The sequence below is a fragment of the Nymphaea colorata genome, chromosome 6, assembly GCF_008831285.2.
Source record: "Nymphaea colorata isolate Beijing-Zhang1983 chromosome 6, ASM883128v2, whole genome shotgun sequence".
Classification (NCBI taxonomy): Eukaryota; Viridiplantae; Streptophyta; class Magnoliopsida; order Nymphaeales; family Nymphaeaceae; genus Nymphaea; species Nymphaea colorata.
Window position 1 is genome coordinate 13,450,233 of NC_045143.1, and position 13,270 is coordinate 13,463,502.

A 13,270-nucleotide genomic window follows, 5' to 3' on the forward strand; every position below is an offset into this window, starting at 1 on the left:
TGACGATGAGATGGTCAGATTGCTTCTACTATTTATGGGTTTTTTTTAAATAGTTTTTTAATCTTTAGTTATGTGGATTTCTATAATTGGTTTATCTATCATAACTCAAATATTTAATAGATTTTTTAATAAATTTAACATTAGTTAGAGGTTTTCTTCAAAAGGTTTTACCATCGTAACATGTTAAAACTTAGTTTTATGTCTTTACATAAAAATCATCTAGAATTCTCTTGTAAAAAATGTTAGCAATCACATAAGCATTTGAAAGGTACATAAACACTCTCTTCTTGTTCAATCAATGAAATCAACCTGAATACTTTTAACCATATTGTTCAACTCAAATATTTAATAGATTTAACATTAGTTAGAGGTCTTCTTGTTCAACATGTATTAGCTTTCCAACATAGAAAAAGGTATATTCGAATGTGCTCTCACTTTTCATATGTTTACATAATCCACAAATAGGATCTCTCTTTCTCTCTCTCTCTCTCTCTCACACACACACACACCCCCACCCTCTCTCTCTCTCTCTCTCTCACACACACACACCCCCCCTCTCTCTCTCTCTCTCTCTCTCTAACAGCATGAGATAAAACAAGACAGAAAATCACACATTACAAAGAATATAAATAATTTAAGCAATAAAAAATGTCTTGGTTTGCTTGCATCAAGCATGCAGATAAGTGGGTTCACAATATTAGAACCCACACACAAGGTAGAATCCTACAATTCACATCCTTTAAGTAAATTCATTATTCACTGGCTTCATTTAGCATCCAACCAATAATTCAGCATGGTTTTTTAATATAATACACAAAATCAGAAGAGTATGGTGCTCATGAAACAAGAAAAGTTCAGAAAGTCGACTTGTAGAGGCAAAAGTCATCTCAATACAAAAAGGTAAAAAACTCAAAGGCAGCTTCAAATGCTGCTTGAGCTTCTAAATCCGATTTACTTTGTGGAATCACTTGCGTAAAACTCCAATTATTTAAGAATAATACAAAAAGGAAACGTGGATACAATGGGACCAAAAATGTCAGAGCGACACAGCTCAGTAGTTAAATTATATTGCTTTTTGTTGAGCATCTGATAATCCAGAATGAGCTGCCTCCAATGCAGCCTTGTTTCTTTCAATTGCAGCAGCCACTTCCTTTGGCATGTACTTCTCATCATGTTTGGCTAGAACCTCTATAGCATCAAAGTAACAATCGCCTTTTCTTGCTTTCTCTAATGCAGGCTTGTTCGACGGCACCACCTCTCTATTCTCTGCATCAAAAGGGCGGATGAAGCCCTCAACAACAGCTGAGTGACCCTCTCTGAAAAGATCAGGTAGTGAGCCTTGATACCTAACCAAAATATCCGTCACGAGATCGGTAATCACAAATTGCATTTCAGGCGATTCTGCCGGTTGAACCACACTCCCTTCCAGCACCAAACCCCCAAGCCTGAACTTGTTCTTCGAAGGATTCAGAGAAAATCTATCCAAAGCATCTGTGGGAGTCAAATAAAACATCATCTGATCTTGGAAATTGTTGAGGACTATTATGACAAATCCAGCAATGCCGCTGAAAGTAAGAGCATAGGTCCACAACCGGCGGTTCTGGAGCTGCCTAGCTCTGGCCCCGATGTCCACCGTCCGGGGACGAGCTGGTTGGCGACGAAGGGTGGCCAGGAACCGAGCGCCATTTCTCGAACATGCAGAATTCCTGGACAAATGGAAAGAATCAAACAAGGGAGCCGCTGTCCACGGACGAGACCAATCCAATACTGCCGTTTCGATTTGATGATGAGGCGGAAGACGGAAACGCGACCGACTGAATAACCGAGAAGCGAAGCGAAAAGAAGCCTTAGAAGCCATAACCGTACCTAATTCCAATATGGATCACATAAGGAAACCACCAGAGCAATGGGAATTTATCAAAAGGGAAAAAGGAAAACGAGAACAAAATTTTCAAGGATCGACTATCCAACAGCTTTAATGACTTCGATGAAGGCTTCCAGCAACAAAAGATGCTTTCTAGAACCCGAAACTGCTAACTAATCTACTACAACCAGCATGGGTCAAAATTTAAGCATCGACCACTAAACAAGATTGATGGAGATGCTTAAAGAAATTCGCCAAAATCAGAATTCTTTTCTAAATTCCGGAAGGAATTGACACACAAAATCGGCAAAGCGGGGGAAAGCAAAACTAAACCCTAATCTTAATAAAAACCGCGCATAGGGAAAGGGAAACGAAAAGGAAAACCGATCTAGTCCAGAAATTTTTGGGGCTTCTACACATCTACCTGCAATGAGGAGGAACGCTTCTTCCCGGCAGATTAGCACACCAAGGAAGGCGTCCTTGGCGCCACCGCCCACCTATTTGGAAATGTCGCGAGGCTGCAGAGCCTCCCTACCTTAACCGCCGCCTCCTGCGATGGCTCAAGGACAGCAGACAGGGGAGAGATGTTTGAGACGCGACTTTAATCGCGTTAGAGTTTCTCTAAAAAATTGTATGAAAAGAAGCCTACTTTCGGAGGCGGCGCGGGCGCTCACGGTGGACTCTTATTTCGTTTTAGGGCTCTTATTTCGTTTTACTATGTAAATGTTTAAGTATTTACTTAGTTCTGAGCATTGGGCTAGCCCCATAACCCATAAGAAGAGGTCGGTCTCTCGGGTAAGTCCGACACTTAAACTCGAGTTCGATACTAATTCACACTTAAATTTGGGGCTGGAGTTCGGTCTGATTAAATTAAAATATATATATTTTTGATATAAAATATTATATAAATACAATTAATTGTAATAAAATATTATAATTTTATATAAAAATTAATTAAATATATATTAAAAAAATATTATGGAGCTCCCCCGACTTAATTGAGCTTACCGGTTAAGGGGTCCATCCAAAACCTTGAAATAACTCATAGAGGCATAAGAGTATGGCCTTAGAGATTTTATATGATACTAGTTTCTTTCCAAATGTTTTGTTGTGTTTGGGTGAACCGAAGTAGACAGAGGTTCAAAAGTAGTAAAAAATATGGCTTAAGTATAGGTTAGGCAGAGGTGGTCTAAAGTTTTTGTTGGTAGTTCAAGCTCAGCCAACTTAATTGTCATTGTCTGGTTGGATTCGACCGTCTGCTTCATGCTCATCAGGGACCCCTGCTTGGGCTGTGGCCAAAAAAAAAATTTGAAAAGATTAATATTTTTTAGTTTGGCGGATGTAGTATGTGGATTTAAATTTAGTTTACTTTTACCCGGATCCAACCCACGAAACCCAGTTTTGGAAGGAAAAAACGCAGGCTACAAGAAGAGAGTGCGAGGGAGGGACGAGAGACAAAGAACGGGAGACAGAGAATGAAAGAGTGAGACGGGAGAGAGCAGGGCTGCAGGAAGGACGAAGGAGGTCGCCACTGTCTCTCTCACTCTCTGCCTTTGTCCACGTCTCTCTCTTTCTCTTGATTAATTCGGTGTTTGGCATTTCTGGTTTTGTTTCTGCCCTACGGGGTGCAGGGAGCATGCGTACAGAACGTCCTGGACTCAGTTATCTCTGCTTTATTAGCTGATAAAGAATCAGAAGTTCATATATGTAGAGCAAGCAATGGAACTTCCCTGCATTTGTCTCCTTTTCACCCTCGTTCGTTTGGGATACTTTTATTGCTTCAGCTTCTGTTTAGGTGTTTAGCTAAACATTAAAGCGGATACGCGTTCGAGGCCGGGCAGGCATGCATTGCTTAAAACTGACCCTTTTGAGCAACGCAGGCATTTTTTCAGCGATGGTGGAGAAACCAGAGCCCCATGGTGCAGGAAATTGTGAAAGAACTAGTTGACTCCGGACAGCTTGAATTTATGTACGAATACATGCTCATCTTGGCTTTTTCTATGTGCAACATGTTACTGATTCTGAATCTCTGATGCATCTTAGCTCCCTTTGTTTGTTCATAAATATATAGAACTCTTTATTCTTCCAAGCCATACATTTTTTCATTAATCTCAATCCTTTTTTGTCCCCATGCAATTGAAAGATCATAGAGCCTTCGTGTTTGTAAGTTGCTGGGGACAAAGTCGTTCACCAGTCAATGCAATACCTGAAAATATGAAACAACCTTTTCAGTAAAGATTTCATTGAGATAATGGTTACACACACACGCGCGCCGAGAGCCAGAGGGAGTTTTCAAAATTTCAGCGATACATCCAAATGGAAAAAACAAGGGAAGTCAAATTTATTTTATAAATTTTCAAGGTTTATCAAACACTGCACTTTTCAAGAAAATACCAAATAAGATTTATGGAAACTTGATAAGTAGAAAACCAAGAAGAAAGATTTTCTTGGTTTGCTACCGAAAGGGTTATCTTTTTCTGTTGTTTAGTTACAATTTTTAGGGTACCTAAAGCCAATGAGATTTAGCAGAGTCAAGAAGAAAGTGTATAGATCTGATTATATTATCATGGTAATGGACCAAAGAACATGGTAATGGACCAAAGAAAAGGGAAAAACTCGAGGCTTGAGATTTTGAGAAGTTCAGTTTAGCTATGTCACATGGATGCGGGTTGTGGGTGCAGATGTGGTAATTTTTCGACAAACTTTAGGTGTGGGGACAGTGGGGTTGTATCTATGTATGTGTATATATGTATATAAATAATTTGTTACATAGTTTTTGACTGTTTAGTAACCTTATTTTATCTATATTTACGTATAAAAGCTTTTTGTATTAGAGATAGTTTAGTTATGTTGACATTTAAAATGGTTAGTTTTGGTCCAGTTCGACTGACCGAACCAGATGTGCTATGTAGAGAAGCACCAAGACCAGCTCCAGCATGAACACAGGTGTGGCAGCCATTTAGAAGCGCCCATGTGACATGGTAGTTTTGTTGATTTTCCTGACGAACCCATTCTAACCTACAATAACATTATGGCTGTGAAAAGATGCTGCTCTTTAGAAACAACTTAAAAGAACTAAGTGTTATGATAACGTTCAAATGCTGGAATATGCATTTATTATAGGGCCATTTTCCAGTTGTGGATTCATAAAATTTTCCAATCCCTTTGCTTATTTCTTTCATGGGAATCCTGTAGAGCTATATCCATACGCGTAAAATGGTGAGTTTCATCACTTTGATGCTTTGCTGGTTCTACTAGTGAAAGCTCCAGATACCAACGTTCCTGTTTATGCCACAATATGTTTATGATCCATCAATGGCGTGATTCGATAAATGGAGATAGCATTGGTGGTGCATGGCAAATCGATTTATCTACACTTTCCGTCGCCTCTCCTTCCTCCTTCACCGGCCTCCTTCTTCCTTGCCAAGCTAAAATGATTACCTGTCATCTCTCTACTCACGAAGAACTTCGTATCTATTTGATTCTTCATGTATGAGATGATCAATTTTATTCACTCACGAAAAGATGAAGGGACTGCATCCAGCTTTATCCGAGCAGGTGCATTTATAAGCACATCCGTAATTTGCGCAAGGCTTTCCAAGCACACTTGATCTCAGAATCCATCAGCTGCTCCTCTTCCTGCCGTGGCCACCATTGCCTTTTCCCAAATTCTGTAAAGCGACCGATGTCTACCACCTTGTGATTTAGACCGAGGTTCCGTTTCCTCCTCCTTTGACTGAACATGTTGAAAAAAGCAAGATAAGAGCACATAGCAATAGGAGTTATGGGTTTTAGCTGCAGCCATGGGTATGTCTCAATGATATGAGATGAAACAAAGAAAGAATGCGTTTCATATACAATGATGACGGTTTAAATTACAAACTGTGTTCCAAAAATTTGTCAACTGCTCTAAGCTGCTACCATAGCTCTTCAACAGTTGCTGGTCCTGATCACTCTTTTAAATTATCACTTTTTTTTTTCCCAATTTCCTTTTGTTGATCCAAGAGATATTTCGAATAGGGAAATTTTGCATTCACACGGTGTGAATTTGGACACGGAGAGACAAGGAAGTAATGATAAAATATTAACAATTAATAACTTCTACTTGGACCAGACCTAGACCTCGTATTCATCCTGGGCCACTACTGGACTTGAAATAATATTGAATTGCAAATCTAAATTCTGAATTTATTAGTTCTTTCTTTTTCATGTTTATCAGCCAATCAGATTTCAAATATAAAACCCGGATGCAGATTAGATTCAGAATTTAAATTTAGAAGTCAGATTCAAATACTGTATGAAACTTTTTTCATGTATATCTACAAAAAATTGGATACAGTAAAAGGCATATCAGATTTGAATATAATTGACATTCTTATTGGTGGGAAGCAGTCAATCTTTTAAAAAATATAGGCCAAGTAGAGCTTGAGTTCTTCTTTAGGATTTTTAATAGAGTTTTTTTCCTTAAAAAGCGGGCAAAGACTACACAATCTCAAACCCACCAGTAAGAAAACCATCATAACCCATTTTTTATTCTTTTCCATTTTTGGAGGGAAAGTGAGGTTATTGCTGAGCTCATCTTTATGAATTGCCGTGGATTCCCCTCATTTACGGCTATCAAGAAAACTTTTCCACCCACTTACTCTCTCATTTCTGACATCCTCTTCTCCCTCTCTCGGTCTCTCCAGTCTCCCTCATTTCCTTCACTCCTCTCTCGGTCTCTCCAGTTTTCTTTGCTCGCCTGAGGGGGTTCGTCAAGCGCAGGCATTGTCTTTCAGTTGGCAGTCTACTATCTTCAATTGCGTTTTCGCCGGCACACTTCAGCTGAAAGATGCTCGCGGGCTCCTCCAGGCCTTCCTCCTACCAGCGCGTTGTTGTTTTCTCCTTCTGCAGATGGGCGACTATTCCTTGCGGCCGAGGCTCCCCAAGGTGGTCTCCGTTGGTAGGCCAGCCCCCTCACCGTGGTGTGTCCCCTCTTCTCGGTGTGCTTCCAGGCTTCGTCACCTTCTCCGGTCTGCTGCTTCTATCATCGTCAGATGGGGCCAGTGGTGGTGTCAGAGGTGTGCTTCCTTGAACGGCCGCCAGGCCGTCACGTGTTCTCGATGTCGCTTTCCTGCTCGTCAGAATGATCGTCGCCTTTTTGCTCGACGGCATGGTTTTGCAGCTGTCACTGCTTCCTTCTAGGTCCAGGTTCCTCCTCAAGTTGTTCAGCGGTCACTTTCTTTGGGCGAGAGCTCTATGTTCTTTGGCTCTATCAGACTTCCTTGACCTGGGCCTACTTGTCCTGGAACGCGGGGTCCTCCTTTTTCGGTACAGGTTCCGCAGGTTTTCAGGCCAGGTGATCCGCCGCACCAGTGCTCTTCGGTGGTAGAGCTGCCGCCTTCTCAGCTTCCGCCCTTGCTTCCCTCACCGCGGGCGCCAGCCTCTCCTCAGCGAAGGAGTCTAGCCTGCTCTCTGCCACGCTCCTCTGAGGTACCCTGCTCGCCCTTTCCTTTTCCTGCTTTGCGAGCTGGGGCTCCACGCGAGTCCACCTCGGGCTGCCCCGACCCGTTGCTGGTCGCTGCTCAGTCTGACCTTGGCGACGTCTGGTCGTCCGCACCGTCTCTTTCAGTTGCCCGCCCGTCGGCAGAGGGTCTTCCCCTTGAGGCTGTTGTTGTTGCTCGCTCTCGTCCGACTGCGGCCTGCGTTGTCTTGGCCTCTGGAGTCTTGGCACCCCCAGTCAGTCGTTCTCCCTCCGTTGCCTGTACGTTGCTCTTTACCTTGGTTACTGGCCCCCCTATGCCCCCTCTTACACCCAGGACCTCCTCCTTTGCCTATCTGCCTTGGGTTTTTTCTGTTTCTTTTGACAGTAGCTTTAGTTCTTACTGGCCTTCCCTACATTTTCTGCTCCCTAGACTCAGTCGCTGCTCGCCTCTAAACCTCACCTACCTGCCTCTCCCACCAGTTAGCCCTGCCCTCTCCCGCATCCCTTATGTTGGCTCTTTTTCCCCTGCCCTGCGGTCTGAGTCTGAGTTCACCTCTACCCCATCGTCCTCCCCTGTTCAGTTGTCTGGCCCCACCACGAGTCCTGTGGGTCGTCACTCCCTGCCCGATAGGTTGCCACCTGTTGCCCCCTTGTTGGATGCTGAGTTGGGCATCTCCCTCTCAGATGCGCTTGACGCTCTTAAGGTCTCTCTTCCGCCTGAGCAACTTGATTTGTTGCGTTCCTCTTTTGCTGCCGCTGTGGCACCGGTCTCCCGCTCCAGCCTGGCCAGGTTGCGGCGGGAGTTGCGTAGGATTGGGGCTTCCGCAGCCTCCGTCCTCCCTCCTGGTGCCGCCAGGGCGGCCAGACGTTCGTCGCTTCACGTGGTTTCCCCATGAGAGTTGCATGTTGGAATGTGCGGGGCCTCAGTGCCCGTTATCGGCGTAGGTATCTCTCTTCTTGGATCCGTCAGCATGGGCCTTCGGTGCTTATTGCGGTTGAGACCAAGATGTCTGTCATCTCTCACGCTTGTGTTCGTACTTTGTTGCGCCAACCGTCTTTTGGGTTCCTTCCAGCTTGTGGAGCAGCGGGCGGCATCCTGCTGGTTTGGTCTCCACCCCTTACGGGGGCTGTTGTGCATGTCGGAAGGTACTCTATCTCTGCTTCTCTCAGCGGATTTTGGCCTAATGGTCCGGTCTTGGTTACTGCGGTTTATGGCCCTTGTGTTGGGGCTTTGCGTGGGCAGCTGTGGACTGAGCTGCATCAGGTTCGCCAGCTTGCAGCTTCCCCTTGGTTTCTGGCAGGAGACTTCAACTGTTTGCTTAGCCCTGCTGACTCTTCCTCCCCTGTCACTTCTGGCCTGTCTATGTCTGCTTTTCGATCTTTCGTTGATGAGTTTGGTCTTTTTGACGTGCCTTCGACTAACGGTACGTTTACTTGGTCTAATAATAGGAACCCTCCGATCCTTCGTAGGTTGGACCATATCTTCCTCTCGCCTGAGTTGTTCTCTGCTTTTCCTTCATCCTCCTTGGTTCTTGGCCCGAGGCACCTGTCTGATCATGCTCCACTGCTCTTTTCCCTTCTTCGGGGTAGGGCTGCTATCAGGCACGCCAGGTTTCGTTTTGAGATTTGGTGGCTCCGTGATGAATCCTTTGTAGCTACCGTCCCTAATTGGTGGGCTCGTACAGTCAATGGTAGGTGGGTTGCTTTCAGGCTCTCACGGAAGTTGCACTTCATCAGGAGGGAGGCGCTCGCCTGGAAGCGCATTTTCTGGAGCAGCAAATTTTTGGAAGTGGCCGTTTGGGATGAGGAGATCATGTCCCTTCAAGCCTCTGATAATATTTCTGCGGATCAGTCTTCCCGTCTCCTTTGTCTGCAGTGTCTTGCCCAAGAGTGGCGGATTAGGGAGTCTATCCATTGGCAGCAACGCTCTAGGCTGGGTTGGCTCGCGCATGGGGACCAGAACTCTAGATTCTTTCACTTGGCCGCCTCTCAGAGGCGCCGTCAGACGTTGCTCCAGTTCATGGGTATCGGGGGCAGGATTTTTCTTGGTGATGACATCCTCCCAGCCCTGAGCGCTCATTTCAAGGATTTCTACTCTAAACCTCTTTGCTTCCGTGCCACGCTGCCGGATTTTCACATCTTCTCTCTCTCTGTCTCTTGTGCGATCGCTCTTGAGCGGCCCTTCCAACACCAAGAGATCAAGAACGCGGTCTGGGCCCTTGGCTCGGGCAAGGCACCCGGCATTGATGGTTTCCCAGTCGAATTTTTTCGTACTTTTTGGGAGGTTTGTAGCGCGGATGTGTTTGCGTTTTGTGATGAGTTCGCCTCCAATTCTGTTTTCCTCAATGAATTCAATCAGGCTACCTGTGTCCTGGTGCCTAAGCGCCCTAACCCTATGGACGTCACCCACTTTCGCCCGATCTCCATCCTTGGCACGCCGTACAAGATTATTGCTAAGTTGCTCTCTATGCGGCTTGCGCCTGTCATGTCTTCAGTCATTAACCTCTTCCAGGTTGCTTTCGTCAAGGGTCGGCGTCTGCAGGATGCGGTTGTCCTAGCCAATGAGGTTGTTCACTCCCTTTACTGTCTACGGCTACCTTCATTCATCCTGAAGTTGGACATCTCTAAGGCTTTTGACTCGGTTAGTTGGGAGTTCCTTTCTGACCTCCTCACCCGTCTTGCGTTTAGTCCTTCGTTTAGGCAGTGGATCATGTCGCTGGTCACTGGGGCCCAGCTTGCGGTTTCCTTCAATGGGAAGTGTGGTGATTTCTTCTGTCTCGAGCGTGGCCTCCGTTAAGGTTGCCCGTTATCGCCCTTGCTTTTCAACTTGGTTGCTGAGAGCTTTTCTGCGCTTTTCCATCACGCAACGGTCGTTGGCTTCCTCACACCCCATTCGCTTCCCCACTTACCGTCCTTCTCCACCCTTCAGTATGCTGATGATTTTCTCCTGTTCGGCAGTGCTTCTCGCCAGCAGGTTGTGAGAACGTGGCTCATCCTTCGGGTCTTTGAGCTCATCTCAGGTCTTTCTATCAATTCCGTCAAGTGTCAACTCTCCTTCATTCACGCGGATCCGGCCACGGTACTTCTCGCGGAAGCTTGCTTTGGGTGTAAGGCTACTTGCCTGCCCATGGACTATCTGGGGCTTCAGATTACGTTGTCGCCTCCTGCTCCTTCTTTTGAGGATGGGGTGGAGCAGAAGCTTACGGATCGCCTTCAGTGTTGGCAGGGAAAGCTGCTTTCTCTTCCAGGTCGGATTACTTTGGCTAAGCACTGTCTTGCGTCAGTTCCTCTCCATGCTTTGTCTGTCTTTCGGCCTCCTATGGCTGTCTTGCGTAGGTTTGATAAGCTTATTCGTAAGTTTGTTTGGGATGGTGATCGACCTTCAGATCGCCTTGCGCATTGAGATGTGGTTGCCTTTCCGCGTCTTCTTGGGGGTGCTGGGGTTACCAACCTTAGTCGGGCTTGCGAGTCTTCCCTGTGTTCTTGGTGGTGGCGGTTAGCTACTGAACATTCTCCCATCACCTAATTCATTAGTTCAAAATTCGACCTGCCTTTCCCTAGCGTCTGGCATAGTTCTATATCTCACATCTCCCATTCTCACTTTTGGTCCGACATGCTTTCTGTCCTTCCTCTTTTCCTCCGCCTTGCTGACCTCTCATCGTTCACGTCTCCATCCTGGCCCCTTTCACCTACCTGTGAGTTCACTTTTTCTTCTTGCTACCTGGCCTCCTTTGGTCCCTCTGTCGCGTCACTCCCCCCCCCGGTCTCTTTGGTCTCCTGGCCCTTCTCCTCGAGCCATTGCTTTTGTTTGGCTTCTTCTGACTGGCCATATCAACACTTTTGATCACCTACAGCGCCTTGACATCAGTTTGGCTAACCAGTGTCCCCTATGTCTTGTTGCGACTGAGTCTCGGCTCCACCTTTTTACTTCTTGCCCTTTTTTCTCTAGTGTCCTTGCTTCTACTTGGCCTTCCCTTGTTAGTAATCTTCCAAACCCACCATCCATTCGTCTTTTCTTCCTCTTTTGTCATTCCCCCCACCTGACTGCTTCCTGGGGTCATGTCTGGAGGCCGTGGCTCATTTCAGCTTGGTGGCGCATTTGGGTGGAGCGCAACAACATGGTCTTCAGGGGCACATTCTCTTCACCAGATTCTGTGGCTCGTCTTGTGCAAGGGGATATCTAGTTCGCCATTCGGTTAAAGCACCGCCGCCTGACTGCGGTTGGGTGACTGTGTCGTTTCGTCTTTCCTCTTCTCTCCTATTTTTCTGTGCATTGTATTGTTTATTTGTTCCTCCTGCTTGTGTTTTTTGCATAATTTTGTTCTTTGCGGATTGTTTTTGTATTTAGGGGACCTCTTGTCCCCAAATTTTGTTATATATTCCCATTTTATCGGCACTCCTCTCTCTCTCTCTCTCTCTCATTGTTTTTCTCTTCTATCTCTCATACTGAGTCCAGAATAGATCTCAGACCGGATTATGCTAAACTCTTTTGGGATATAACCTATGGAGCCATGAAGTTGATTTGCTTGGCCCTAACCTAGGTTATCCAGTCTTAGATCCTGACTGGGTTAGGTTCCACTCTTTTGAGTTATAATAGCCCATTGAGCCATGAGGTTCTGACCAGGTTATCCAGTCTTAGGTCCTGATTGGGTCAGGTTCGCCACTTTCTCGTTATGACCCATTGAACCATGCCCCATGCCATGTCCTCTTCTTCTTGGTCCGCCTGTCTCTACTTCTCCTTCTTGTCCTTCACTATTCATTCACCTTGTAGTCTCTCCTGAAGAGAAGAAAGAACAACTTAAAGGTAGATAAGAAAGCTAGAGAGAAGAGATACAAAGAGAACAAGAATAAGTTTTTACAATGCAAAGTGCCACCCAGAGCAAGAACTAACATCCTAGTACAATAATAGGCAAACAAAAAGTAAAATTAGTATTTCTATTTGTCTCGACGTGCCATTAGGGATGTCAGCGGGTCATATATGCTTTTTCGGATATTTACATATTCGGATTCGAATAAAGAAAAGTCATATCCGAATCCAAAATTTAATTTTAGAATCTGAATCCAATTCAAATCTGATTTTTATATTTATATCCGAATCCAAATTTTGAACCGGATTTTGCCAATTTTCAAAATTTAATAGCATTAGATACAGAATATTTGTCTAAAAATGAATTCGATCCGAATTCATATCCGAATCCAATTGGATATTTATGTATATCTGAATCCGATCGGATGCCATCTATTAAATCTGAATCTGATCGGAGTTCTTAATCGGATATTAATTTTTTTTCCATATCCGATTTCTTTGATCGGATATGCGATTCAAATTGAATATTTTGACATACATACGTGCCATTGTTGGGCATTTTACACAACTTTTAATGAAAAATTTAAATATATATTTTTTATTTCCAACAGGTCCCTTGTTTCAACTCGTTGGAGTGGCGAATTGGCAAAACTATTTTTTTTCTTTTTTGTAGCAACGGTTCTTGAACCGTTTCGACTGCCCCAATGTGTTTACAGTGATACATTAAAAAGCCTAAAAGACAAAATATTAGTGATACTTAAAAATAACAACCTCCTTCCATGTAAGATCCACATGTGAACCAAATATAAGTTGCTACTTGTTGAAAAGCTCGAACACAATAAACAATACATAACTCAAATATGGGATTTGGAATAAGGATATGCTTATCCTAAATGACAGTGCTTTCCAAGCTTATTGTGCTCGTTTGTTGCCTATCTAAAACCATCTAGTTAAGTCATTGGATAGCCAACACAATTTGATGGATGCAATTTTCGAAGTTTCTTTAAGAAATGGCAATTCTTGAATCACATCCATCCTTGAATGTGTAACAAGGAAGATCAAGGGCATGAGTATTTCTGTTGTATCACAACTTTATGGGCTAAAGATCATGATTTTACCCAAAGGATGCTATTTA

The 13,270-nt window shown here is 44.4% G+C and overlaps 1 protein-coding gene across 1 annotated transcript; it reads right to left on the reverse strand.

The window, feature by feature from the left end:
* Window positions 1–718: 718 nt before the first annotated feature.
* Window positions 719–2,506, reverse strand: LOC116255804 (cytochrome c-type biogenesis protein CcmE homolog, mitochondrial). Its single transcript, XM_031631833.2, has 2 exons — window positions 2,289–2,506; window positions 719–1,866 (listed from the first exon to the last, which is right to left on the reverse strand). Exon 2 carries the CDS (start codon window positions 1,856–1,858, stop codon window positions 1,064–1,066), a length of 795 nt encoding a protein of 264 aa, XP_031487693.1. The 5' UTR covers window positions 1,859–1,866; window positions 2,289–2,506; the 3' UTR covers window positions 719–1,063.
* Between the last annotated feature and the right edge of the window lie 10,764 nt (window positions 2,507–13,270).

Coding starts and splice junctions, on each gene's coding strand:
- LOC116255804 (XM_031631833.2), bottom strand. CDS start 1,858: ATGGCTTCTAAGGCTTCTTTTCGCTTCGCTTCTCGGTTATTCAGTCGG.